At 46.7% G+C, this 24398-nt stretch overlaps 1 protein-coding gene across 5 annotated transcripts in view; it reads left to right on the top strand.

The window, feature by feature from the left end:
* ECE1 (endothelin converting enzyme 1) overlaps positions 1-24398 on the top strand; it is a 696412-nt gene that overhangs the window by 315389 nt on the left and 356625 nt on the right. For all 5 annotated transcript variants that reach the window (XM_069610356.1, XM_069610353.1, XM_069610355.1 and 2 more), the window contains one exon: positions 17496-17705. In XM_069610356.1, the coding sequence (XP_069466457.1) occupies positions 17496-17705 (210 nt within the window). The remainder of the gene's footprint in view (positions 1-17495; positions 17706-24398) is intronic.

Raw genomic sequence — 24398 nt, 5'->3', positions numbered from 1 at the left:
TCTATCCCCAAATCTCGATTTTAAAGTGAAGGGTCTACTCCAGTTATCGGTATATTAATTTCCGTCATATTGTTGCCACTTTGAAACTGCTACTGTGGTGATTCAGCACAGTACAAAATCGGAGCAAGGTGACAGATGGAGATGCTCAACTAAAGAGTGGACATGAAGAAGCCCTGCTCAAACCTGCAACCTTCCAAGAACAGCCCGACGGTGAAGCTCTGCTCTGAATCCTTGGGAACTCCCTGGGAACTAGACGTCCACATACTAAAGCGAGACCACGATGGTGCGGACACCCCTCATCTTGACAGATGCCTTTCCACCAGCTTAGATCATGGATCTGTTCACTGTGAAGAGCCCGATGATGAAGATTCAAGACCACATGCTGAGACGCACCAAAATCTGTAGACCTCCGGATGCCAAGGCTGGCTTGAACGTTCAAAGCAGCACCACACACAGTGTGCCTCCTTTCCTGGCCCATAGTCACTGGTGATCTCTTGCAGTCCACCACAATGGAGCGGCGAAACTGCTGGCCGGACCCGTTTGCCGAACTCTCCAACAACGGTGGGTATTCTCTGTGGCCTTTCGCTCCTCCTCGATTGTGACACCCTCCCCAGCATCTGATTTATGCTCTGTCTTTATTTTGGGACCCACATAACGAGACTACTGTAATCCTTAACCCTAACTGGAGCAAAGTGCTTGATCGCTCCGATTGGAAAGTGACGAAGAACCTTGACCACAGAGGACCCAAGCGATGGACTGCTCTTCCAGAAATACTCACTTTTTCCTCACTAAGGTCTATAAAGGGCAGCAGGTCTTCTGCAGGAAGACGCTGAGAAACCTGAGGGCTTTGTCGCTGTAAAGCTGTGCAGTCGTACAGAATCCTGAACCTGTGTATTGCCTTCCCTCTGTCGGGCAACATCGGGGCCATTGCTGCCCAGCCCTATTGCGTACTGCCTTCGCTGCTATCTTGCATGCCAAGGGAAGCTCTGCTGTAAGATTGCGCTGAGGTACATCCCCCCACCCACCTCCCTGTCCTAGCCCCCCATTAGGTGCTGACTGTACTAGACCCACATTAAGCCTTACTACACCCTGCAACTCCTCAGCGAACCATAGCGACTTGTTCAGAACCAAAGCTTCCAATTAGACATGTACCTTTCTTCAGCTAACACTGCCTTTTTACTGTACACAACTATTTAGTTTCCTTTAAAAGAGCTAAATTATGAACACTAGTTCTCTCTGAACATTGCATTTATTCAAAGTGACAATCCACCGCTACCAAGACGTGAGCCGATAGAAGCTAAGGAGCCCTGCCTTACCCATGTGGGAGATTGCACAAGGCATGGGCAAGACTAGGATGACCTGAATTTTCCACGGATTGCTAGTTAGTGATGCAGGAATTGGTGGCCCTTTTCGGACTGGTCTGGGAAGGATACATGAGCGATTCGTGCAGTAAACGAGACGAATTGCAAAAGCAAGTTGGAGTAAATCCGACGAAGTCTGCTCAAAAGACTCGTTCAGTGAAAGTGGAGGGTAGTCCAAAGCGGATCTGTCATGGAGGGTCCGGATTGGGCAAGACCGGCCCCCCCTCGCCGTGTGCAGTACGGGACGGGCGGGGGACATTGTACGCATTCCTCGGCTGGTGCCCCCGGGTTGAACTTTCCAAGGCGTCAGATTCCATCAGAGGGCAGGAAATCGCCCGCTGAGTGAGGCGGCTCCTTGAACCCAATTTGCCGCAGGCTGCTTTTGGGGGACCAGTAAGAATACTGTCTAGCTTCCCTGTGGTTTATCGTGAGAGTAGACGGGGAAAGGGTTGTAGAGCATTTATTTCAGAGACCTCTGACCTGCGCGTTTTCTGGACAAAATTGGCGCCCAGGGCGATATACCAGAATACGCTCCCCTCCCGCTAGACTGCACTGCGCTCCTTCTCCAAAATGATTGAATCATTGCACTTTAAATACAGTTGTATTGTACTTGAAGATAAAGTCGACAGCATAAACAGGAATTCATTTTCTATGTATGTTTTTGTTCGTTGTGTGAATGAGGGGCTCTCTCCTAAATGAGGCATCCGCAAAAGCGTCTATTGCTGCCCCGCTGTAAGCTATTTACCAACCATTTTGCTCTGAACTGAAAGTGAAACAAGAGCCAATAGCTCGCTTCGGTTGTAATTGTAATTGGTTATTTATAACACACTTAATACCAATAGGTTTCTAAGCGCGGACCTGGGGATCGAACCCAAGGACGTCATTTCACCAAAATGCCAGGGGTAGCAGAAGTAACTTCACATGACCCTTGACCCGGATGACATCACAGGAAGTGATGTCATTTGACCCCACCCCAAAGTGATATCGCGGGAAGCGATGGAACACGACCTTTCACCCGTTCACAAAACAGGAAGTGGCATCACATAGGATTGTACACTACCAAAAATATGGTTACGCTATCACTATAATGTGATGTACATTTCATACCTGAATGGATCGCCATATGTATAGTTATGATCAGTGTGTATAGGCCCATATTACCAAATTACTGTGATTGCAAGCAGACTCCCATGACCAAATGATAATGATGTGTTGAAATATACACCCAATATCACCCAACCTGTGTTGGTACCCATTTATCGACCTCAGATGGTGAAAGGCTGAGTTGAGGCGTTTGAGAACAGACTAAATCAGTGACTCACCCCCTGAAGTGTGCCTGAAATAAACCTTTAATGAGTCTAGCAATTCTTGCATAGAATTCCAGAATGACACCTTTTTTGGCATTCCTATTCTTCCTTATTGAAGTTCAGTGCTGAAAGTGTTAGACTTGTGGCCCTCATGTTCTTATTTTTCTTCTTTTATTAAGGGGCCTGAACAAGAAAGCTAGCCACTCGAGAATTAAAGAGCCACATGGTGCTGGCCACATCCCAGGAGCTTGCATTGCAAAAAAAAAAAAATACGTTTTTATTTTTTTATTTTTTTTAGAGGTCGCAAAGGAGACCTCAGAGGTCGCACGTGCGGCCTCTGGCGACCCCCAAATGAGGTCCCTGATCGAACCTGTGTTGCTCTGCGTCGTCTTAATTCCAAGGAAAGCACGTTGCCCCTGAGCTATCCTCCCGAGCTTTGGTAAACACAGCGCTCTGAGGCTGTCCATACGTTCCGGCAGAAGACTGGAAGACGGCCGGGTGTGAAATGGAGAGCAAGAGGCGGTTGGGGCAAAGGCCTTTTCCAGCTATACAAGGAATGGCTTTAAACTACTTCAAGAAAAAGTAGGTAGGCTATGACGTGAGGCAGATATGTTGCCATATGATCTGCGTACCTAGCCAAAGTATAACCATACTTGTCAAATAGTGTGAACGCATGATCTTTTTCTGGGAGGACCTGGTATACAGTGAGAGTACCTGAGTAAAGGATGGAATATCTAGAAAAGGGCCTGAGTACTTAGGCATGTCATGGTAACTGCTACCTAATGGGTGGAGTTCCTGGGCGAATAATGTTTAGTTGAATGCTGGATGGATAGCTCATGTTCAACATGATGGTTTTGGGAATGGGGCAATGGCATAGGCACTTCATCATGAGGGCGATGAATCGAGTACAATCAGTGGGTATTAACACTGACGTAATAAAGAGATTCGAAGTGATTCATCCACATGGATCGCTAGAAAAATCACCACATTGTAATGATGCGATGCAAGAACAATGCCAACATATTCAAATGCCTAGTGTGCATTGTGCTCGTTGCTGTTGTCTGATGGCACAAGCTGGCCTTTTGTGGTAATACCTGGCAGTGATGTGAAAAATTGCATAAAACAGTAATGGAGCTTTATGAAATACTTACTCAAAAGGCAGAGACTTTTTATAAAAGGTTGAAGGCTTGAGACCACGATAGTCTGTCAATGTATCCTGGAACAGCACATAGTGGAGAAGGGGGTTATAGTTTTTAGCATTTTTTTCTTGCTAATAAGAGGTAATGTAATATGACTGGTCTGCACACGGTGTTAATGTAGATTGAGTAATCGACACCTTGTAAACTGCTCATTTGATGTAGCAGTATTTATTGTGCGTACGGTATCTTTTTAGACTTTGTTTGAGTCTTTTCAAATCATACAAGTAATAATCCCTTTTCAATGTTGTATAACAAATCGTGATCGTTTTGTGACCGTTAATATTTACATCAAAATTCTTCCCCAAAATAGTTTTTTTTTTTTTTTTACATATATTGGCAAGACCTACGAAATGATGGCAACTTAGAGATGCAATTGTAACGCTAGGCAAATCGTGAATGTGTATGGGCGTCTAATCTGGATACCTGCAGTAGCAAGAAAGAAAACCTTCTCAGTAGTCGCATATAAAAACTGCTGGGGTTTGTCATTCACTGTTGCTGCAATAATTGTCTTCTACCTTTACATACACATTCTGTTCACAGTAAACAAAACACACAAACACACACCACCAACCAGAGGAAGTAATAGCCCCAACGTGCAATGACCTGAGCCTTCAACCATTTCATTTTTCCAACTAGTGACCCCTTTAGTTTTAAACTTAAAGGGCAGCAACAAACATGTGTACACATATTGCTTTATTCCACACCTGAACTATTCTTGCCTTCTGTTAGGCAAAGTTTGTATGCAGTACCCTTTGGTAACACTACACCCAACTATGACTAAAGGTGTAAGTAAACCAACCTTTGGTATAAATCTGTACTACAGTTTTGGTAGCGGGGCTGAGCAGCCAGGCTTATATCAAGAGGGGAATGTGTGCAGTAATGATGTTGCATAGAGGTCTACAATCACAGGTGTTCAAGTAAACTCTTACACTCAAGGTGTCTTTGATAAATACGTATTAATGTATTATCTGTCAGTTATAAAACATTCATAGGAAGGAGGCAATTATATAACACACAAATATACTTCAATACTCTTGCCTTTTACTCCTCTTGAAAAGTATTCTGAAAAAGTTATTAGAACATGAAAGGTTACAATTCTTCTTAGACGGTGTAGATATTTTGAGTTCACCAGAAGAGTCAATTCAATAGGCTAAGCCAAAGTCAATGGGCTAAAGTCTTGGATAGTATAAAGCGTTTCTGGTAGTTCAACGGTAAAGTCTCTGCACAAGTTCTCAGAAGTAGTTTGTAAACAGAAGAATCATGTGTTGGGTCTCAAGCTGATTAGGCCTCCGAGTTGTAAAAGTTTCAAGCACTTTCACAGCGAGAGGTAAGTACTCAGTCTGATTTCACAGTACCTTACAATGAAGAAAAAGATGCAACTGATGACTTCTGTTCCTGGCAGTTCCTGCAGATCTCGCTGTTCCTGTGCCTCAGTCGTGGGGACAAGAGGGAGGACGTCGGGGGACTCCTGCACTGGGACTGTTCAAAAAGCTTGCAACTGGCAAACTTCAATTCCGGTGGCTGTAAGTAATGCACACAAGCTGGTGTCCCTCTCCCTGGTTATAGGGTTTCCTGCAGCAACTCTGAGGAAATTCAACCAGCTCCGAGCTAGGTATCCAGGTGGCTTACTGTTGAGTTGATTGTCCCACCAATTCAAAGGGAGAAGTCCTTGCAGGCCTTCTCTGTCGAGGTGAACTTGGTGATTCGGACCTGCAGCAGGGCTTCACCGGGCAAACCAACGGTCCAGGAGTTGCAGCAGTCGTCCTCATCAAGCTCGTCTTCGGTTCTTTCGTTCCAGTGGTCGACTCTGCCTTCCAAGCCAAGAGACTCGCCTTTTATTCAGTTTTCTTTCCAGCTTAGCTGTCACTCACCCAGCAGGGTGGCTGTCCTTGCCGGACAGTCAGCCGCCAATCACCACAGAGTGCATTTAGGTCTCCTAGGAGACCAAACACGGAGTTTCGGACACCCCCCTCACTTCCTGCCCACCCCAGACACTCTGGTGGCAGAGGCGGAATTCAGTCCTGAAGCCCGCCAAAGGCGAATGAACAAAGAGACTAACTATATTTGGCACGCAGAGACAAACTCTAGAAGGACCTTTCCACAAAGAAATGGTGAAAAAAGACCACCAGGACCTGTTTTTAAAGAGGGGGTTCAGGCACCATCTTGAAAAACATGGCTCCTGCGATTTAACGTTACCGGAGCTACGAATAGTTTACGGTCGGGAAAAATCATGGTAGTTTGTTCTAAAACCTCTGCCACCAGCCATTCTGAGAGGAAATGGTAGCATTTGACTGCTACATGAGTATTTAGACACATGGGATACTAAGTAACCCCTCCAGCACTGTATTGTAAGATAGGGTGTGCTGGGTCTAGGAATTTAAAAGACTAGTAAAGTCAATTTCACTTTACTTACTGTGGGAAACAGTAGTTTATTCCAGAGAAGGTATTTAAACCTTGGGCTGAAAGGCTTCCCTGTGCCACTGCACTGAGGGTGCTGTGTGACACAAATGATGCCTATGAAGTTGTTTAAACGCCATAACCAAAGAAAACACAGAGGTAAAACACATTCAAAATACATGAGAGTGGGGAAAAAGGCTCACACTCTCTCCAGGTAAAAAAAAAGTCAAGTCCTCAAAATCCAGCAAAGTTGCTTGGGGTCCTAAGGTGAAGGGAATTGGAGAATTCTCCCTAACACCTTCCAGTAAAGCACATAGTTTGGCAAGGTGACTCCATGTCACCTGATCACGTTTGCAGTCCTGGTCATTTGTGTAACAGATCAATGCATTCTGTGGGGCTGGGGGAGGTGGGTTGCAGTCTTTTGTTTCAACTGGGTTAACATATCAGAAAATAATAATTTTCACTTGAAACCCCAGATGACAGAGACTCATTTGATTGCTCTACAATATCCCACCAATAAGAAAATGAGCCTAGTCACCTGCTAAAATACCATGCATGAAAGCCAATTCCTCCCCTCCTACTGCGTCTTCCCTTGGCTCTTTACTTTGGTCCCCCACAACCTACTCCTGCAGGCTATCTCTGCCCCTTGTGAAGTAAGCCAGCAAAAAAAAGCTGAACTTTCAGTCCACCAGTAACGCCAAACCCTCCATTCTGGCATGCCACAGCTTTGCAGAAATGATTACAGTTTAAGCATGGTTAGTTTCTGGAAGCGATGATGAATAGGGAGGTGGGAGCCTTCTTAAAGAACCTTTCAGGAGAACATTAAGCCATTGGCTGCATCATGGTAGGGCGATGGAGATGGACAGAGCAGGCGTTTGTCCCCTGCCTCTGTCCCTGTAGTTCTCAATGTTAAATGCTGCACCCGTTGCTCCCAACTGTGTTCCAGGCCGTTACCCAGTGGGCCCGCCCCTTGAAATAGACCTGCCTTTGACAGGCATTGAAAAACGTGGTGTGCCCTACAAATGTCTACGTACAGAGAGCTCAAGTTTCCACCTTCCATGTCTGAGAAAGCTATCTAGTTCTGTTTTCTTTCCCCTTCTAATTCTGGGAGTTGTAGTTTTGTTTTCAATAATTAGGACTACAACTCCCAGAATTCCAAGAAAAATAAATCTGGTGTGGATGGCTTTCTCCCGAATGGAATTGGAAATCTTGATGGGTCTGGGTGTTAATTATGGAAGTGGGTAGTTTGTGTGCGGTTTATGGTGATTTGCGGCATGCATTTTTAGTGGGCTTTACTGGCCCCTTACTGGACGTTAGTGCTTCACACAATGGCTCATCTGGTGCCCTAGAAAATGCTCGATCTCGCGTTTAAAAATCTGTCCCTGGCCTCAAAAGTAATTTTTACCATGCGTAAGATTTGATATTCACTATCTGTGCAGAAATTCCCACACCGAGAGAAGCATGTTTTGTTGGAAGAATTGCAATAAGACATAGGATTTACTGGCAGATCTAAAAATACATCCTCTCTGCAACAGCCGCCTAACCTGCTGACCTTTTATCCTGTTCCTACCCCACCACAATCCAGTCTCTGGTGGTCCATTGATGAGGCGGCTCCCCATTTGGAAGTGACAAGCCCTTGCTAATTTTGTAAGATTCATGCTTGAACTTATCAACGCCTGAGCCCAGCAGGAAATGAGCCAGAAACCCTGCCTCGCCCAGTGATCTAGAAGAGCGCTGTGCTCGAGCCTGTATTTTTTTATTTATTTATTTTCGTGTTAGGATGCAGAATATCCATGGGAAAAGTGTCACTCCTGCTCGCGTTGTACAAGGAGAACGGGTGCAAGTGCCCACTTTGCCCCCATGTGCTTGACGCCTATGATTTAGAACTACACAGGTTAGACCTCATTTCTGCCCTACTCCCCCACATTCTCCCCAGCACATTACACATCATCCCGTTTAATACACTTGCTATTACTTCATTCTCCCATGAAAGGCAAGTGAACCCCCTTCAGTGGTCGAAGTGGGCGGGAGTGGTTGGGATAGGTGCTCCTCTGCTTGAAGTTCATCTGTTCATATACTTTTATTTTAAAAAGACTGTACTGGATTGGTTTAGATTTAAAATAAAGTGTAGGAAGAAGTCTAAACTTGAACTTCAGTGCACTGCACTGAACATTCCCTCAAACAGCAGATGTGTTTGTGTATGGTGGGGTGGGTTGTATTGCAGGTGGGAGGCGTGTGGCAGTGGGGTGTGGGGACAGGCTAGCGGAGAACCTAATTCCACTACTTCTTTTTGTACACTTGGACCACTGGGCCCCGTGCCCCAGCCCACATCATAGTTGGTGCCTTGGTACTTAAGGTTACCGGTTTCAGGATCTGGAAGGCAGCATGTTGGTGATCTATCAAACAGCGAGAGCCAGGAAAATCGCTGGTCAAAGTACCATTGTACCTGAAGCGTTTTTGGGTTACCTGTAATTTCTCAATACACAGCGGGACGCCCTGCACACAGAGATTGGCATGCTTCACCAGGCCTCCGGCCACTGTCTTCTCCCGGGATAAGAGCAGTTTATTCATTTTTTTGGTTTCTTTTTTTAATACTTTGCAAAACTGGTGGGACACGTTCGTTGCAGAGTCCCATCAACCCCCAAGATTGTGAACGGGGCAGGCAGCTGCTGAAACACTGGATTAAAAGAAGGCAGGGAATGGGGACAGCTGGGGGTAACCCAAAGGACGGATTGGGAGAATGCCTGTCTTGTCACTGGTTTATCTGGGGAATGCCTTCGGCTGCCCAGTTTTGAAGGTGTCCAGGGGCAGACCAAGTTCTAAAAATGGTTGGGGGAGGCGAAAGGAGCATTGTATACAGATTACATGTAAGAGGGCTAGAGGGTAGCCTTGGAAGTCGTGATGGAGGAAGGAGGGGAGAGGAACGAGCCTTAAATAATTTTTGGACACTTCATGGGTCCGAAAGAAGAGAAACGGGTAGTAGCCAAAGGGGTCCAGGGTGGGCCACAGAAAGAAAACTAGCCAACAGAACGCTGTAGTCCAGAATATCAAAGGGGGCCAAAAGGCCCAACGGGCAGACCAGTGTGGCTCCATGGCCATCAAATGGCGAGGAAGGAAGACTCATTGCTGTGGCCAAGACAGGAGGCAGAGTGATATATGCAGGGGACATTATTCAGTGCCTATTCCCACGTCGACGCAAAACAAGAGGTGATGGCTGGAAGGTTTAGAATTAATCTTAACCTCTGGCATTGCTCTGGGCAACCCTTCAGACCATCGTTCTTCGCCTGCCAAGCCCTTACAGATGGGGGGGAAAGACCATATGCAAATCAGGCTTTGGTCCACCCCAAAAGGGGTAGGCTATCCCAAACTGCTTGGTCTGGTCCACCCCAAAAGGGGTAGGCTAGCCCAAACTGCTTGGTCTCGTCCCACCTGCATGAGACCACAAGCACCCCAAACATGTTTCAGCCTTGATGAGTCTCATCAGCGAAGAGTAGCTTGGGGCTCTATAAGCCCAGCAGATGATGAAGGGTGGTCTGGCTGGTTGCCCAGCAATTGCCAGAGATTTAAGATTAATTCAAAACCTTCCAGCCATCACCTCCTTTGTTTTGCATTCCCACTTGGTAGACAGGCCCCTCAAGCAGGCAAAAAGTCAGGACCATTCTCATGTCTTTGCCTGGCCCGAGTCCCATCCCTTGCAGGAGGTGCATAAAATAATCCCCTTTCAGTCTTTGTGCCTATTTCCACAAATGTTTCTCAGGCGCTGCCCTAGAAGAGCCAAAGATATTCATAGTCCAGGGGCCTGAGATATGCTGACGCCAGGCTACTCTTCGGACGCACAGTTAGATGCTCCACTTGTGGAGGCAGGAAGTTTACGTTCATGGTCCTGAGACATTTTAGTGCTCTTCTAGTAACTGTCAAGTTCCACTATCTGTGCTTCCGGGTGCAACTCAAACCAGTCTTCCACAAAAAGGCCTAGGTGTGAAGGACTTGAGGGCAGAGACGTGCCTACAGATCCGAGGGGTGAAAAGTGCAGAAGAGACAGGACTATAAGGAATCCTGTAGACAAAGGATGAGCAAGTACTACAGATGGGCAACAAAGGCAGTGAAGAGAGAGTCAGAGACTACAAAATAGACAAACACTTTAGGTTCCCACTTGAGGTGGGTACAGAATGGGGGAAGAGTTTCCCATAGTGTTAGGGGAAAACTGTAGCTTTCTGAGCTGGTTACTATACATGTAACATGCAAGTGTGGTGGCGGGATGTAACCACTACATGTAATTTGCGATGTTTCCACACAGTTCACTGTTGATTTTATCTTTATCGGCATGGAGTTGCCCTTGCTCCACTGATAGTTTGGGGTCCTGATGGCCTTCGTAATGGCATGCACAGCTATATGCCCTGGCGATGGACCACTGGTCCAAAATGCACAGGCCTTGTAGCTTTTCTGGCATTGGCCGCAGTATAGTGGTCAACACATTGCATACAGCATTGTTTTTTCTGAACAAAAATCTGTAGTTATTTACTTTTTTCAACCTACGAATACAAGATCACCGGCACCATTAACCTACATTGTGCTGGCTCTTTAGCTAGACTAAGGGTGTGTAACCCACACCGTTGGCTTTCACTAGCCAAGGTCCACAGTTATGCAATTATCTTGAATGCCCCTTGCAAAGGCATTTTCCAGTGGTTATGCACCCTCACTTTGACATTAATCAGAATAACCAATAAACAGTTGGTAATACTGAACCTACATATAGCGGTACCTGCACACACCTAAAATCTGTACTATTACAGGTCCCCACTCTGAATGCTCGTGGAAAGAAGCAGCAGGAGTGGGTGTCTGTGTCTTGACCCTAAGGCACAAACAAGGAAACAGCACTCACAAGACTGAAGCCTGTACAGGTCCAGCAGGAACTGAACAATGACTGCCTTCTGAAGCAGGAACCACCAGCACACTTAACAATATGACACAAGGTACACTGAAATGCAGCAAAGGAAAGGGGCAGAGATTGCCTGCTGGGAAACCTAGCAGCCTAACTCTGAACAAAGGAATTGCACAAGCACATGGGAGGACAAGAATGCAGCAAAGGAAAGGGGCAGAGATTGCCTGCTGGGAAACCTAGCAGCCTAACTCTGAACAAAGGAATTGCACAAGCACATGGGAGGACAAGAATGCAGCAAAGGAAAGGGGCAGAGATTGCCTGCTGGGAAACCTAGCAGCCTAACTCTGAACAAAGGAATTGCACAAGCACTTGTGGGGACAAGAACAGTAACAAACATCCAGGGATGAATAGAAAGTCAAAGTAAGCAAGGTTCAGGACAGAGACGTTGACTGAAAGTGTCAGTTGAGGCTTTTGCTGCCACTTTCTCACCCCTCCTCGCCCTTTGGCTGACTCACACCCTGACACAGCCCTTTTTCATGCTCCACTCTATTTCCGATACTCTCAATGTTCTTGCCCCTGTCATGAGGATCTGCTTGAAGCCCAAAGCCAAGTGCAACTCTTGGTATGACTCGGACCTAGTCCCCCTCAAACGCAAGTGCAGGGCAGATGAGCGGAAATGGCGTGCTTCTGGTACATCCTCCAATAAACTGGCCTGCCGCCTGCTCAAAGGGCAATACCGGCTCTCTGTCCGCACCAATAAGAGCTCACATCCAAGCCCGCATCTCTGCGGCATCTAACAAATCAGCCAAACTCTTTAAAATCTGCAAGGAACTGGCCAATCCTGCTGCAGTGTCTACCTTTCCTGTCCCCTCCCAGGCCCTATGAATGGCTCTGTCTTCTCATTTCATCTCTCTCTCTCTCGCTCTCTCTCTCTCTCTCTCTCTCTCTCTCTCTCTCACCCTACCCCTATACTCCCTGCTCTTCCTCTGGCCCTTCTTCAGCCACCTCTCCTCCCTCCTTCTCTGCCTTTCCCCTGTTCTCTAGAAGGTTTCTAGACCAATCTGATCTATGAAAGTCTCATCAAAACCGGTTCATCCCTACTCCTCCAAAACCATCGAGCACCACATCGACTCCCTGGCTCCTGCTATGGCAGACTTCTGCAATCATTTCTCCACCACTGGAGTCTTCCCATTCCCCCTGAAGCACTCCCTTGTGCACCCTCTTCTTAACAAACCCTCTGCCGACCCGGCGTTCCCGGCTAACTATCGTCCATTCTCCGTCACTCCCTTCCTGGGCAAACTCCTGAAAAACTGGCCATCTCCCAACTTAATCTCTGCACTGAATCTGTTGGTTGTCTTCATAACCATCGTCTGGCTTCAGAGCTGCCAGAAGCACAGAAACTGCTCTCCTGAACATCTGTGAAGACCTGCTCTCCAACCTTGATTCCAACAACCCCTGTGTCCTCATCTTAATTGATCTCTCTTCTGCCTTTGACACAGTGCATCATGCCATCCCGCTGAACCATCTCCGTGATAACCTGGGTATCACCAGTCAGGCCCTGGTGTGGCTGACTTCTTTCCTCTCTGACCGACCCTCCAAGGTCCAACCTGGGTCCTTCCTTTCCTCTATCTCTATCTCTACCTGTGGTGTCCCCCAGGGATCTAACATCTCTCCCTGGCTGTTCAACCAATACCTGCCTCTTCTTACCCAACGCATTGTCGCTCACTACCCCAACTTTCAGTGCTCTGCGGATGACACTCAGCTCATTTTCAGGCTACCTTCTGCCACCTCTTCTCCGGCTCTCATCTCTGACTGTCTTTCTGCTATCCAGGAGTGGTGTGCCACCAATGATCTCTGCCTTAATGCCAGTAAGACTGAGATTCTCCTCATCGGCACACCTGCTCCCTCCTTTCCTGTCACTCTGGCCGGCCTCTCTTGGTCCTCTTCCTGCTCCCACCTGCAAGGCTAAAAACCTTGGGTCATCTTCGACTCCACGCTCTCCTTCTCTCATCACACCTCTGACTTCTCTAAGAAGTCGCACTACCAGCTGCACCTCCTCAGAGGTGTTATTCCCTTCCTCTCCTTCCCCCAGAAACTCACTGTCTCCAGAGCTCTGGTTCTCTCTAGGCTGGACTATTGCAACAGCCTCTTTCTAAATCTGCCTGCCTCTACTCTCAGCCCTCTGCAATTCATCCAGAACAGGACTGCAAGACTTGTCCTTGGCCTCAAGCCCAGGGATCGTATCTCTCAAGACCGAAATCTCTGCACTGGCTCCCAGTGGCTGCGAGGATTAAGTTCAAAACCCTCTGCTTAGCCCACAAAGCCTTCTGGGGCCTGGGGCCTCAATACCTTCAACTCTCTCTTCCTAAATATCTTCCTTCTCAAGCTCTTCGCTCACCCGCCTCCAACTCCCTCAGGCTCAGTCGCTTCTCCAAGTAACAAATTGGTGGTAGATCTTTCTTCGGCTGGGGCCTCCCTCTGGAACAGCCTCCCTGCCTCCCTGAAACTTGAGGAGAACCACCTCCAGTTCCGGGAGCACCTCAAAACCTTCCTCTTTGCTTCTGTTTTCTCTCCTCCTCTCCCCTGTTGAATTCCTGGCTGAAACTGATCTCGGGCCCATGTTCCCTCCCCCGACAGTTACACACCTGCACTGCCTCCCTGGCAACCCCCACATTTGGGGACTGTTTCTGTATCCCTACAGTCCCCCACGAGCACTTGACACCTGATGGCCCTACTTCCCTTTTTGTTATATTTTTATTTATTCTTTATCCCATGTACTGCACTGTCCCCACCCCGTCCCATTTTGCACTTTCCCCCTTCCCTTGCACTTGCGCGATCTGAATGACACTTGGCCTAGTAGGATGGCTGTCTCTGTCTTTCCTCTGTTTCCCCCCCCCCCCTTGCCGCGTCGCGCCTTGAAACACGTGTATAGGCACATTATAAATGCCATATCATATCAAAGAGGAAAAGCAAGCAGACAAGAATCTAAGTGCGAAGGGCCATTTGGTAATAGAGACTGGAACTGCGGACTATAAATTAAAGACCGGAATCAAGGAACAGCAAACTATAGACCATGTAAAAAAAAATTACAAAAAAACCTCAGGACCAAAACTCCAAAACTCTGGACTAGGATAACAAAGACTGAACTGCAGACTGGTAACCCAGATAAGAGAGAAACTCAGGACTGGAGTCTAGGAAGCTAAAGCTGGGTAGCACGGACTATGGGCACAGAGCAAGGAACTGCAGGCAAGGAACAATATAATTGGTGTTGGAGAACAAGGGGCTGCATATAGGGAACAGAGGGCTGCAAGCAGGGGAGTAGGGCTGCAGTGCAGGCAGCACAGAGGTGCAGGGCAGAAGGCATGAGAGTGCAGGCAGAGTAGCAGGGCTGCAAGGCAGAGAGCACAGGGCACTGAAACAGAAGCAGGTCCTGGAAGCAACAGGACACGTGAGCTGCTTTAATACTGATCTTCCATGTGCTGAAGCAGACACATCAGCACCCGGAGCAGTACACCTGATTGTAATCGGCCTCCTCCCTCTCTGGTCCTGGGAAAGGGAAAGCAACACGGATCTCGAAGACTTCTGGGGATTGTAGTTCTAAGACTGCTGCATAGGTATAGCCAGGGAATGGGAACTGCCACAAGGTTCCTTATGGGACATGCAGTTTGTGAAATTAAGCAATGAAGTACCAAAGTCTTACAAACAGAAAGTAAAGACAAAATTATGAATAGGTATTGTCCAGTGAGGATTATGCAGATGGAGTCCTATATAGTCCAAATGGGTGCCAATTGATGCTCGAGTGGCCCTGGGTGTCTCTTATTTCCTGTGCCGCCAAGATCAGCACCACACTCCTAGTTTGCAATGAGCATGTGGTATGAGAGGAGGTTGGAGTCTGATCTAAAAGGGGCATTGTACCTGTGGAACTTTTTTTATGAAGTTTGGTCTTAGGCCATGCAGTCTTTTATTTTATTGACCACACTGAGAAGATTGAAGTTTACTCTGGCATTACTTGGCAACCAGTACATGATGTTCCTGAAGAGAGAGGGAGACTGCTTGGTTGAAGATTAGGCAGAAATCTGTGTTTTAAACCTCTGTGCCCTCTGTATCCTGAAGGTGTGGGGACATGCTTACCTTTTTCTATCTTTTATCCAGGCAGATGCTGATTGGGCAAAACTACTTGCAACGAGTGGTTATTCTTGGGTATGTGCAGGAACTTCATTTAAACTTTTAACTGGAGGCTGTTTCTTACTACAGCAGTAATTCATCACTGAGCCCCATTTTAACCTCTGAAATAATGCAAAGATGTGGGACTTTTTGTGGTATGAGAACCACTATAGAGAAAAGTCGGAGAAGGGCAGAGGTTGCCAATCTTGTTTCTGCCGAATGGCATTAAAAAGGCTCTGTGTTTTAGAACAGTTTTGCACTCATGCCTGCCTCTGTTACCTTGGGCCCTTTGGCAATGGTAATGATTTAGTCGGCATTCCCAGTTAGATGGAAATATAATTTGGTAGCGTTGGTAAATGAGTGACACTGAACTTGGTACTCTCCGAGTAGAGTAGGTCCTTCAGAGGTTGTACATAAATGTTGAAGAGGGGACTGGGGGGTATGGCAGGGATTGCGGCATGAAACTGTTCTGGCGCAGATGTACGATCTCCAACCCTCACTCTATGCGCCCTGTTGACCAGGAATGCAGTGGTCTTTTGTAAGGGCTTTGTTACCTTGCCATCAATTGCAGTTTTCATAGTCAAATTCGAAGCGGCAGATGGGCCACGTGCTACCAAGCATGGATAAGCTTGTGTGCTCTGGTTTTTCAAGGCAGCCATCCCACCCTGTAACAAAAGCATATTCAGTCCCGTAGTGGGACCAGAATCCTCATTGGAAGTGGCTACCCTGTGAGTGGGATTCGACTTGGAAAAAATGGTTCCCTCCCAACTGCAATCCCAAGGGTTTTGTCTGAAGAGGGACAATAGTTTCCTGTGTTCCTTGGGATCTATCAAATGCCTTTTATGAAGTGGGGTGATGGGCACTGATTGTAGGTTGAGGGTGATGTCTATTAAGTGGGATTTAGCTCTTGTTAAGATGTCTTTTGTATGCAACAGCAGAGGAAGGATCACCTGATTCGTTGGCTGCTCTTAGGTAATTGATTAGTGGGAGGATGAAAGATTCACCCATGAAAGTGAAGTGGAAGTGTATTGAGAACAAGGAGGTTGGTGGGCGTGGGGCGGGTACAGTGGCCTACTACACGACTTGACCTTTTCACTTTGCAGCTGTTTTCATGATGGGTAACTGAGCGCAGGTTTAATAAGAGTAGGACATGCCCCACACTTGACGATATCTGGACTATCCATCGAATTGAAATCCAACAAAATGTATTGATTGAAAGTAATTTCCATCGAAATGCACTTCCATTGAATATATTTTGTTGGATTTCGGTTAGGGGGGGTGCCAATTCCTATATTCGATGGACAAGTTTAGATGGAAATGTATATTTAAATGCAAAAGATAGCATTTCAATGTGTTTATTTTCGTTGTTTTTTTGATGGATTTGCGTTTCGATGGTTGGGGTTCAATGGAAAGACCATTAACCACACTTGACTTTCAGCAAATCAGGAGGAAATTGCATGAAATGCCTACCAGGGCTTTCGTGTTTATAACAGGCTTGTATCTAGTATTGCAAAACAAAGAGGTTATAGCTGGAAGGTTTAGAATCATTCTTAAACCTCTGGCAATTGCTCTGGACTGCCCTCCGGACCATTGTTTTTCTGCCAATCCATTACAGAAAGGGGAAAGACCATGTGCAAATCAGGCTTGGTCCCACCCCAAAGGGGTATTCCAGCCCAAACTGCTAGGTCACATCCGTTCTGCACGAGACCACACGCATCCCCAGACATGTTTCGGCCCCATTGGGCATCATCCGTGAGGAGGGTAGCTTGGGTCTTCCCCTTTTGTAATGGCTTGGCAGGTGAAGAACAATGGTCTGGAGGGTAACCCAGAGCAATGAGACCTGTGGGTGTGAAGCGCTATGTAAGAAATAGATTATTATTTTTATTAATGACAGAGGTTGATTAATTCTAAACCTTCCAGCCATCACTCCCTTTTTATTTTGCTGTATCCATTGATGCCATTAATCCAGATCTTTCAATGTGCAGCTCCAGGCAAACGCTCCACTACCAGCCAATGTCTCTGAGAACTTTACACAAGTTTGACGATAATCTTAAAGAAAGAAATGAACCATTACTTTAACACACAGCTGCTGTAGAGTTTGTTTTTACCTCTGTGGAATAGAGTGATCCTCTCTCTGCTTGCTCTCACCTCTTTGCATTCTGTTTCCCCACCACTCCTCCACCAGAGCCTCGTGTCTGCCTATCCGAGTCATGCATCTCCGTTACCAGTTCCATCCTACGCTCCCTGGACCGGACAGTGGATCCCTGTCAGGACTTTTTCAGCTACGCCTGTGGCGGGTGGATAAAGGCAAACCCAGTGCCGGATGGTCACTCGCGATGGGGCACATTCAATGACCTCTGGGAGCACAATCAGGCCATCATGAAGCATCTCCTGGGTAAGTGAGTATCTGTGAATGTGGGAAATGGGGTGAACCAGTTTCAATAAGGAGAGGAGAGGGTGGTTGGAGAAAAGAGTCGGTGGCTTATTTTAATAACCTGAATAGGTACACTTGCTGCCTAGGGCATCTAGGGAGATCTTTCAAAAAGCGTAGCCACCAGATGCCACCCTTGGGAATCTGGTGTGGTTTACCAAAATTGTGCTGATCTGCTTTTCCTGAGTGTTAAGGGGTATCGCGCTGTGCTGCTCTTCTTTACTCACTTTATGGTATGGTTATCTCACCAACTTTCTTCTCTAACCTTATGGTACTTAAGTCTTTTTTTTTTAAAAAACATGTTTAATTTGTTTGTGGATGGGCAAAAATGTGGGTGGGGCAGTGTGATTGATGATCTGTCCTCTTTTTGCCAGAGTTTCATTTAAGGAGGTCGCTCATGGCTGTATATTTTCTGCCTCATGGAAAGCAAACCTTCCATCCTAAATTCCTGCTTGCTGCATGTGTTACACACTATTTAAACTGGGCATACTGCCACCATAATGGTGCCTGGGCTTGTCCAAAAAATGGTGTAATGTAACCTCGCCAGCGGTTTCTAGACCTTAATGTGTGAGGAAAGGGAGAAGGTTGGGAGTGGAGGAAGAAAACAGCTATATCCTATCAAGAACGACCAGGGAAAGATGTAAACATAAAGTTAATGTTTAAAAGATAATGTTTGTGAAAGTTAATGTTTGTAAATGTTAATGTTGGTGAAAGTTAGCGTGCTTAATGGTGCAACATGGAACATACAATTGTGTAAAAAAAAAAAAAACTAGGAAGTTCAAAGGTGTCTGTATATAGGAGTTTACCAGAAGGCAGGTTTAGTGCAGAATATTACCAATGTATACATTAAATATTGGAGAGGATGGACCGAAGGCGGTCTTTTAAACGAGTAAGAAAAAACATAAAGGGGAGTAGAGGATCATATTTGAAGGGGCAGAGCATTCCAGTGTTTAGGGACAGAGAGAAGATGCACGGACTGAGGGTGAAGTGAACGGGTGGGGGAGTAGGAGACTAGAGAAGAGATGGTAAAGGAGCAAGGCCACGAAAACACTCAAACAATACAAAGAAAGTCAAAAAGATTGTTTCCCGGGACTATGTTTTAATTTCTCCCACAAAAGAAACTCGAGAATAGTCATTCCGTGCGTGCCAATACTACTGGCCAACAGTCGAGAACAGACTGTGTGAAAGACTAATTGGGTAACAACAAACAGGTTAGGTACAGATAAATGGGCCAGATGTCTGTCTTTCTGTGTGCATTGACAGTTTGTGAAATGTTCGAAAGGCAGGAGCATGTCTTTGGCTTAGCAGTGGTCAGGCTTTTAAGTCTTCCACAGTGCAACGTTATTGTTTTGAGCCAGGACGTGTTGAAAACCTGCTCAAAGGTAACAGGAGAGCTTACTCCCGTTGGCACCAAAGGGTCACGAACAGCCATGTTCTAAAGATAGGAAAGTTGGGAGGGACTAAGGACACCTTCAAATGAGGGTGGGCTTTGAGCTGTGGCTCCTTTAAGAGCAAAGCCCTGGTACAGGCTTCCTGGAAGCTCTTGACTTTATGGGGATGGTTGCAGTGGTGTGGGACAGAGGACCCCTATTAGGCTGAGCTCTTAAGGGAGCTAATCTGCATAATCCAGCCTTGGGCAACAGGCTGCAGTTGCCTTGTCTTGTTAAAAGATGTCTGCATCAGGATCTTACTTCCAACAGGCGTATGGAGACTGCTTGGCGGTTTAATTTGAGTGTCCTTTGGGTGTTGTTTTTTTTCATGAACCCAGTACCTCTAGCATGTATAATTTTCTTTATTTGGGTGTTTTGTACAGCTCTACCTGTCAGTTTGTGGCTGTTTCAAAGTGCTTGTTGGCCTTGTAAAGAGCATATCACGTTCATGTGAAACAACATGAGAAAACATGATGAAATAGACCAGGCCATAACATGAAATAACAAGCTTGCATAACAAACAGCATTCTGTCAGAAAAAATAACATGCATGGGGGAATCAATAAATGAACAATACATTTTGAAAAAGAGCAAAACCCCCTGAAAACCAAAAAAACACCATTTGTTTGCAAGCTTGCAATTGTGCAGGAAGAAAAAATAAATCCGTGGAGCAGGTTTAGGTATAGATTTAGTGGGGGTTTACGTGTGTCTGGGGCAGGCGGGCAGGGTCCTAAATACAGACGCTAAGTGTACATCAAAAGCACAATTCGAAGTTGCCATTTCTGGCAAAGATGCATGTGGTAAAACACTTATATCCTAACCAAAGCCAACTTTGCACAAAATGGCATATCCTGCTGTTCCAACAGGACATGGTGTTGCAAACTAAACCTAGGAAATCCTAGCATAGCGGTGATAGCACAGTCCCATGTCATAGCGTACCAGAGAAATAATAATGTAACTCAGTATAGCTACCTTCTGAGTTATTTACTTTTATTAACTTATTTTGCTGGTCGCCGTTTGACAGACATCTCGACGGACAACCGATTATGACTGTCATATCAGACGGGCGAACCGACCGGCTTCGGCCAACATCAGGCTTTGGTCTAGCAGTAGGGAGAGTGGGGGGGGGGGGCTGATTTTGTTTCCTATCAGAGAATGCACACCTCCACTTCTTACATATATTGCATTTGTCTAGCTGCCTTTAAAAATCGCACTCACCATGGAGACAACTCCCTTTAAATTATGTTACAGGTACAGCAGAAAATATCTGTGGAAAGACACTCATCGAGTGTGTAACCACTGCCTTCCCCGAGACCACTCAGAGGGCCGTTGTGCGTCTTGTAAGTTATTTAGGCCAAAAACTCTAAAGGAGCGACACACCAAAAGGGGGCGGCCCATGCAATGATGGCCAAATCAGAAACGACTATTGGCTCCCTTTGAGTCAGATCCGGAAGGCCAAGGCAACAACGGCTCCATGTTTCAAGGGAACTGTAAAATTTAATTTAGAAAAGTAGAGGAGCAGCACTCCCAACCGCTCACTCCCACTTCGACCACTGGTTTTGACGACACACGGTGGGATGAGGTACTTGAACATCTCGATTCAGTGCCTGAACCTGTACAGTCGCACCTTATGAAGATCTCCACAGAGGGCCCAAAAATATTTTAGACTTGGCAGACACTTGGAGTCTAATTGCTGAGTGGATCCTGCTTAAACAAGATTCATAGCTACGCGATTCTGGGTTTAAACTCGAGCAATATTAATGAACATGCTGATTGAAGATTCAGTCCTGTTTGGAAAAGCAGTTGATGATAAGTTTGAGACAACAAAGAAAGAGCACAAGACTTTAAAAATATTAGCCCAAATCACAAATAAGCCTTATGTCAGTGGGGCACATACAACAAACGGCGCATCTTTCGCAGCCAAAGCTTTACAAGATCCCATCAATCTGGATTTGGAACATCCGCCTCTACTTACTTCAGTCCCCAAGAATAACCATCCTCTTATCAGTCAAACCAGCAAAGATGGTTTTTTAGAGGTAAAGGGTGGGGCAAAGTTGCAGCCTCTAGTGGCTCAGTGGCCCCTGGCAGCATATCACGCTCCAATTCACGTACCCTCCCATGCATCCCCAGTACGGGGGTCACATATCATTCATCCTGTGGAAATGGCAGTAGACATATGTCACTTGGTGTTCACTGTGGGTTCACATTTTACCAATGTGTATTGCATGACTTTCATGTTTACGAAATGTATTTTCCACTGTATATGACTGTATATTCACTGGACTGTTTATGCTATCTGAGTGAACCTGCCTTGCTAGTTTCTGCCATTGGGTTTAGTCCACTCTATCCCCTGCACCTGGGGTATGTGGGGGATTTGGTGGAATTCCTCCAGCCCTGGGAAAGGACTCCAAAAACCAGTTGAACCTGTTCCCGCCCTGTTACGAGAATTCCAGAGCTAACAATCTCGTTTGACATTTTTCAATCTCCCCTTTGTCATGGCATGAAGCCTCTGAGCCCTGCAAGACTAGTTCCACTTGTGTCCATCATGGAGGTGGGTGGGCTCTGGAAAGCCACTTGTCCCCGTCCAACAATTAGCCTGTCCTTTGACCCCAACTGTCCTGCACTGGATAATTTCATCTCCCCATACCCTACAATGAGCCCAAGCGGGATGTTAAAACTGCCAACTCCCTGGACCTGGTAATCGCACAGAATACCTGAAAGTGTATGTCTCACTCTGCATCCCATCTCCCCTGGAAACGACCCTGGGAACACTTGCCCAAACTAACACTTGCCTTGGTGACGGGCGCTGGCCCTGTAGTGGGTGGAGCAACAGCATTATATAAGCCTGTGGAGAAAGAACTGGGGTTCAGTCTTCTCTCTTTGGTTGCTGGCGGTGGTGTGCTGCAGAGCAGCAGAGCCCAGGTACCCTTGTCTTCCCTCTGCATCTTCCTCCTGTCCGTCTCTCCCTCTCCCTCTCTGTTTCTGTGTGTGTGTGTCTCTTTTTCTCTTTCTCCTTCTCTCTTTCTCCCTCGTGTGCCCCTGTGTGTGCGCGCTCTCTCACTGGGTGCCACCTTTCTCATTGGGTACCCTCTCTCTTTTTTTTCTCTTTTGTCCTCCCTCTCTCAGCCCTCTGTCTCTAGCAACCCCCGTCTCCCACTTCCTCGCCAACACTTCCCTTCAGGTCCCTGCTCCCCTGTGCATCCAAGGGTACTCCCCAGGCCCATGAGTTCAAAGCCGACCCCCACCTCACTTGCCAAAGCTGTAGTCGACACTGAAGCAAGCAGCTGAAGTAAGAAGCTGTTCCCTGGAGCCCGGCTGGAGGAAGAAGTCTGCTGATGCTACTCTTAATCAAAATCTGAAAGCAGCTGTGTTTTTCCAAGGACTGATCCAAGAGAGGACCTGGATAGACAAACCTCTTCCCGAGCTACGAGGGACCATCGTGCACCTGCTGCTCTTCTTCCAAAGTACCATGGGAGTCAGTTCTGCATGCCTGCCGTCCAGACAAGTGGTCTTCAGGAGTCCAGAAGAGAAGTGCCTGGACATCTCGATCTGAAGAAGTCAAGTTGTGCCGCTCAGGGTCCGGAGGAGTATTCGTGTCTGCTGAAAGACCGATTGCTGCATATCGCCCAGAAGAGGGGGTGGGAGGTACCCTGGCATAGTGCTGCTTGACACCCGGAGCTGCGAAAGTTCCATTTGATTGAAGAATCCTTCAAGGGACATCCCTGTCACACCACATCCAACCACTTTTCCACTCCGCAGAAGGTCCAGGGTCGCTGTGTGAAGAAGAGTGTCCGCTGGTGGGTTTCCCACCACCAAAATCCAAAGACAATGACCCGAGGGTCCAGACTTAGTGAGGGTCTGCAGTCTACTCCAGTGGTCGAGTCCAGGTTGCCAGAAGCCATCCAAGAGGTCTGTGCTGCAGCTGTAGCACCGAAGAACTGAAAGTTGGTAAACCGCAAAATCCTGAAACCCGATACCTACTTCGGCCACTGCACCCGTCACCACGAAAGTCATCCAAGGTGCCCATGGGTCTTATCTTCTTGTGCCAGGACTTTTAGAGGTATCCACAGCAAGGTTCACCCTTGTGGAACATCCACAGCCAGAGTAACGACCCGCCAACAGAGACCACCGTGAAGACCCAACGTGCTGCCTTTCTGATACTGCTACATCCTTTTCTCTTGTCCTTGACATCCCAGTGACGACTCCTTCCAAGGGAGGGTCCATCCTCGAGGGGTCTCATCGAGTAAAGCCTAGAAACTCCACCACTTCGCTTGCCAAGGCACCAAAGATACTGTGACAAGGAAGAGCATCTTCCAGCCTCAGGAGTCATTCAGGGGTGCCAGATTCGTTTTGGATCCTGTTCTCCAGTGCCATTTTACTAAACTAACCTGACTTTCTACATTGATCTATGAAGGTACACCTTGCTTAGCAATTCTCCTCCTTTTTAAAAACTATTTGCAGTTTGTGCATTTTTAATGAATACAAGTATAGTGTGGTACCAGATAGAGTATATATATTGTTGCCATTCTCCGAGTAGTGTTGCCCGAGTACAAAGTGTTATTTATATGTATATAGTTATGTGAACCTTATTTTATATAAAGAAGCTGAGTTGTCACATAACATAGTGTGTGGACATTGCTTTTTGGGGGATTGGGGATTCACTGTACTTGACAAACAGGCCTGCATCAACTCCTGTGAGTCTCAGCCTTGGGTTGCCCGTCCATTCTACCATATCGAGAACCTCGGCTGCTGGGATGCTCTATGCCTCTACTCCAACCATATAGATGGCAGAAGTCCAGATACCCCCCTCCAGTTTTTACAGTGTAGGTGCCACACACGCACACTCACAGTGGGGTCGAAAAATAAGTCTCCCAGCTTTCTTTTTTTCTAATTTGAACTGCAAGTTGTCGGGAATTAATTTAAAACCTGTCAAACACCAATGTTTTGGCTCCGAAGCAGACTTCAGACTCATGCACATAAGTGGCGGTGTAAATGAGGTTTGGGCAGTAAAAGGGATGAGAAAACCTTCACAAACCCAGGCTGGAATACATGAAAACCGGTATAATTGCGCATTCACTTCAACACTGGCACCCCCACACAAGTCCACCAGCAGGTAGAGGTGCGTTTTAGTTCATTCATTCAAAATCCTTCCAAACAAAACGGGTTTCCAGAGAGCCGGGAGGCACATGCAGATGTATGTGTATTTGGTACTTGATACGAGAGGAGCA

Source organism: Ambystoma mexicanum, chromosome 8 (genome assembly GCF_040938575.1).
Source record: "Ambystoma mexicanum isolate Mex_15411 chromosome 8, UKY_AmexF1_1, whole genome shotgun sequence".
NCBI classification, from domain to species: domain Eukaryota; kingdom Metazoa; phylum Chordata; class Amphibia; order Caudata; family Ambystomatidae; genus Ambystoma; species Ambystoma mexicanum.
This window is presented reverse-complemented; position numbering and strand designations above follow the sequence as displayed.